The 3,639-nt window shown below is 37.7% G+C and overlaps 1 protein-coding gene across 1 annotated transcript; it reads right to left on the bottom strand.

Moving 5' to 3' along the window:
• Positions 1–219: 219 nt before the first annotated feature.
• LOC112028521 (disease resistance RPP13-like protein 4) lies at positions 220–2,340 on the bottom strand. The gene has a single exon (XM_024061221.2). The coding sequence runs from the start codon at positions 2,338–2,340 to the stop codon at positions 220–222; it is 2,121 nt and encodes a 706-aa protein (XP_023916989.2).
• Positions 2,341–3,639: the final 1,299 nt, after the last annotated feature.

The raw sequence follows: 3,639 nt of genomic DNA, 5'->3' as shown, positions 1-3,639 counted from the left end.
ATATATCTCTTTTCCCTTATTAATTTCTTTTGAGTAGTAGAAATAGCTGACAAAAATGAACAAAATTTTCATCTAAGATATCATTTTTGTAAACTTAAATTGCAGATGCATTGAAGCACAGAATTTAAACTAGGAACACTGTTAAGTTACTACGTGCTGAAGTTGGATACAAAGTCAATGATACAACAGAAAAGGCTTCCTGTGAATAAGGCAAAATGCTCAAGCTTGCTCTGTATTTGCTGCATTCCATATCCACTCTCCATTGTCATCACATGGGAAGGAACTCAATTGAGGGCAGTCTACTTTCTCCACATAATTCAATTTTGGAAACAATTGTTGCAGTTTTGGCCAATCCATCTCCAATTTACTCAGGGACTTCAAGCGCAGACATTTCACGGCCCATGAGTGATCCTCTTGATCCTCCGTAAGCCGCAGGTCAGATAGTTCTCCTCCTCTTATGTAGAGCTTCTTTAGATTCTCCAGTTTTAAGAGATTAAGCCAGTCAGGCATCTTCGAACCATGGAAATACTGGAGGCCTAGTTTGTGTAAATCAACAGGTTGTGATGTAGACCCTGGAGTAGTGGGCATTGATTTTTCCCGGCTCAAAATTCTCGGGATTTTTGCCAATGCTTTCATTGAGTTTTCCCTGCTCAGCATTCTCTGGAATCTTGCAAATGCCACATTTGTAGATGTGGAAGGGGATGCATTGTAGATAGATGACCAGGCAACTGATAAAGACTGGAGCTTCCTAAATCGTGGTAATGAATTCAGCTCTTTCTCAGCTTCAAGACTTGTTCTGTCTACATGAATGCTCAACTTCCTCAAATGTTTTAATCTTGCCAGATCGGCTAGCATACAGTAGAGGCCACTGGGACTCTGTTCACCAATCACAAACCCTTTTAGTACTTGAAGTTCTAAAAGAGAAGCAAGTCCCTTGGGCATGTGACTAATCAAGAAACACTCAGACATGTCCAAGTGTGTCAGTTGTTTAAGTGAGCCTATCCCATCAGGAAGTTTCTCTAAATTATCACAGCCATTAAGGTTCAGTATCCTTAGACTACTGAGTTCGCAAATTGAATTTGGAAGCTCAGTAATTCTAGAGATTCCCCTAAGGCTAACGTACCTAAGCTTTTTCATTTTCTTCAAACCTTTTAAGAACTCGGTGTCCTCTACTTCAACAAGTTGCCTTGCAGAGGCCTTCCACCTTCCCAGCTGTAGAACTTGTAAGTTCTTCATCTTTGAAAACCTGTCCACCCTGAAATTAAGCTGAGGCTCATTTACATTAAACAAAGTTTGAATATCTTCATGCTTCAAATGATGATAAATATAAGTAAAATCGCGAAGTGAAGACCCTTCTTCAGTTTTCACTAGGCACACCCTGGGACTGGAAGAGAAATCAGCAGTGGGATTTCCCTTTGAATCAAAACTGACAAACCGATGTTCCTTGGCAAGCTTAATTAAGGCATCACGAATTGAAGGATCTATCTGGCAATTTTCTGAGTTTTGTCTACGCTTTTTTGGAACTGGCTTAATGATGCCTTCCCGGATAAATTCTTTGAAGTACTCATTGCCAGTCTCCTCTGCAGTCTTACCATCACTATTCAGTGACTCTATAAATTCCTCACCGACCCACCAATGGATCAAAACTTTCTTCTTTATGGTTTCATTTTCAGGGAACACAGAGAAACATAGCAAACACTTCTTTTGTTTTTCATCTAGACCATTGTACACCTCCTCAATTCTTTTAAAAGTTAAGCTCTTGGTGATCTTTTGATTATCGATGTTTACCTCTGGCTGCTTGTCTGGTCTCATGGAAGGGCTGGAATGTTGGAGGCTCAAACTATCTGAAGAGAGTTGTGGGGATGAACAAATTTGGTTCTTTAACATTGAAACAACATCCTTGGTTCTCTTAAGCTTGTTGATTCTGGGGGAATTTTCTTGTGCCTCTTCTGTTCTTTCTCTGAAGGCATCGTCCAAGCGTTGGAGAATCAATCTTTGAATTTCTTCATCAACGCGGTCTGCTGAATCCTTTAGTTTATGACAGGCTTTGTTGATGTAGTCGAGGTCCTTCTGGATCTCCTCAACTATTGCATGCGAACCGTTGCAATTGGAGTCCTCCTCCTCATCAATTTCGGTCCTGCTGGTGTTGTCTTGGGTTCCATTCATATCTTTTGGAGGAAGAAGTTGCTTCAACTTTGATAAATGGCATTGAAATTCCGGCATGACCACATCGTTGAATACATGGAAGGGTGTCTTTTTACCAGAGTTTATGTATGCAAGAAGATCAAGTGATACATAAGGCGACTCAAATGAAGAAGTAGAAGAGGTGTGTCTCGACATATATGGTTAATGTTGACAAGAAGGTATGGCAAGTTGTGTAGACAAGCAAAATAATGAGCTAAAGAAAACTCTGATGGATAATGATTAATGAGCTAAGAAGAGATGGAACAATTAAAACGGGTAAATTAATAGAGAAAATAAATAAGCCAAGAGCCTTTTACTTGGTTGGGAGGAAAGATGGAAGACGACTATATATGAGCCAGCAAGTTTGATTGACTGGCAATTGTGAAGACAAAAATGACCCAGGATCATTTGGCTGAGGAGAAGAAATGGCACAGAACAAGGGTGGAAGTAGAACCATGAGGGTTTCTGTTCTATATCATTATTGACCAACCACGAAAGGACAAGGGTAGAAGTAGAACTAGTCTAATAGATTAAGAAAAGTTCAATAATGCTAGTAGCACGTACACCTTGCAACAATTATCTTACGTTACAATCTAGGATTGGTAGAAAAAAAATCACACTCTATCTTGCTGACAGTAGAACCGTTGTAACAAAGTGTGTGTATTTGTACGTGATACTAACACTAGTAAAAAATTGGGTTATGCCACTTAACATAAAATCCCTAAAGAAATGGGTCAACTCATATCGACATGAAGAAATGGCAGGTCAAATCAACCCCTTTTTTGAAGGGATATTTTTTTTCTCCTTATGTTTTGTATCCTTTTGTTTTGTTTTGTTTTGTTTTTTTTGTTTTTGTTTTTTTTTTGTTTTTTTTTTCCTTCAATTCTTCTTCTCAAATGTATTCATAAATTATTTTTTTCATGAGGTCAAGGCTTGAAGGTTTTAGTTTAGTGAACCTTAGATGGTGTATACTTAAGAATTTATTTATTATTTATTTTTGAGTATTTCGGTTTATTAATTTGTTTCCTTATTTGTATTGAAGGAAAGAAAAAAGAAAATATTAACAAGTTTTTCAATATTTTTTTGGTATGTGAACAAGAAAATAAGTCTCATTTGGGTTTGACCAAACCCCAAAAGATGTAAGGATCATAAGTTCTACAGCACATTTAGGAAGACACATTCTTGACCCGAATTCAATCAACCTAACCTGTTTGTCGAGCGCAAATAAATTAAAAGTAGAATGTCCATAAGGAAAACACTAAAGAGAAAATTTTTGAAAAAATGGGTTTTAGCAAATGTTTAGTTGGCTATTTTTTAATCAAAATTAATGTGAGAACCACATATCCTTTGAAGAGGGCCCAAATTGGAACACATTCTTTTTTGTGAAGAGATTAACATCAGGTAGTTACTTGCCCAAAGCCATTTAGGCCTCGCTTGGAAGGGAGAAATGGAATG

The sequence above is a fragment of the Quercus suber genome, unplaced genomic scaffold (genome assembly GCF_002906115.3).
Source record: "Quercus suber isolate HL8 unplaced genomic scaffold, Cork oak 2.0 scaffold_246, whole genome shotgun sequence".
Lineage (NCBI taxonomy): Eukaryota > Viridiplantae > Streptophyta > Magnoliopsida > Fagales > Fagaceae > Quercus > Quercus suber.
The sequence above is the reverse complement of the archived record's forward strand: the minus strand, read 5'-3'. Positions and strand labels throughout refer to the sequence as shown.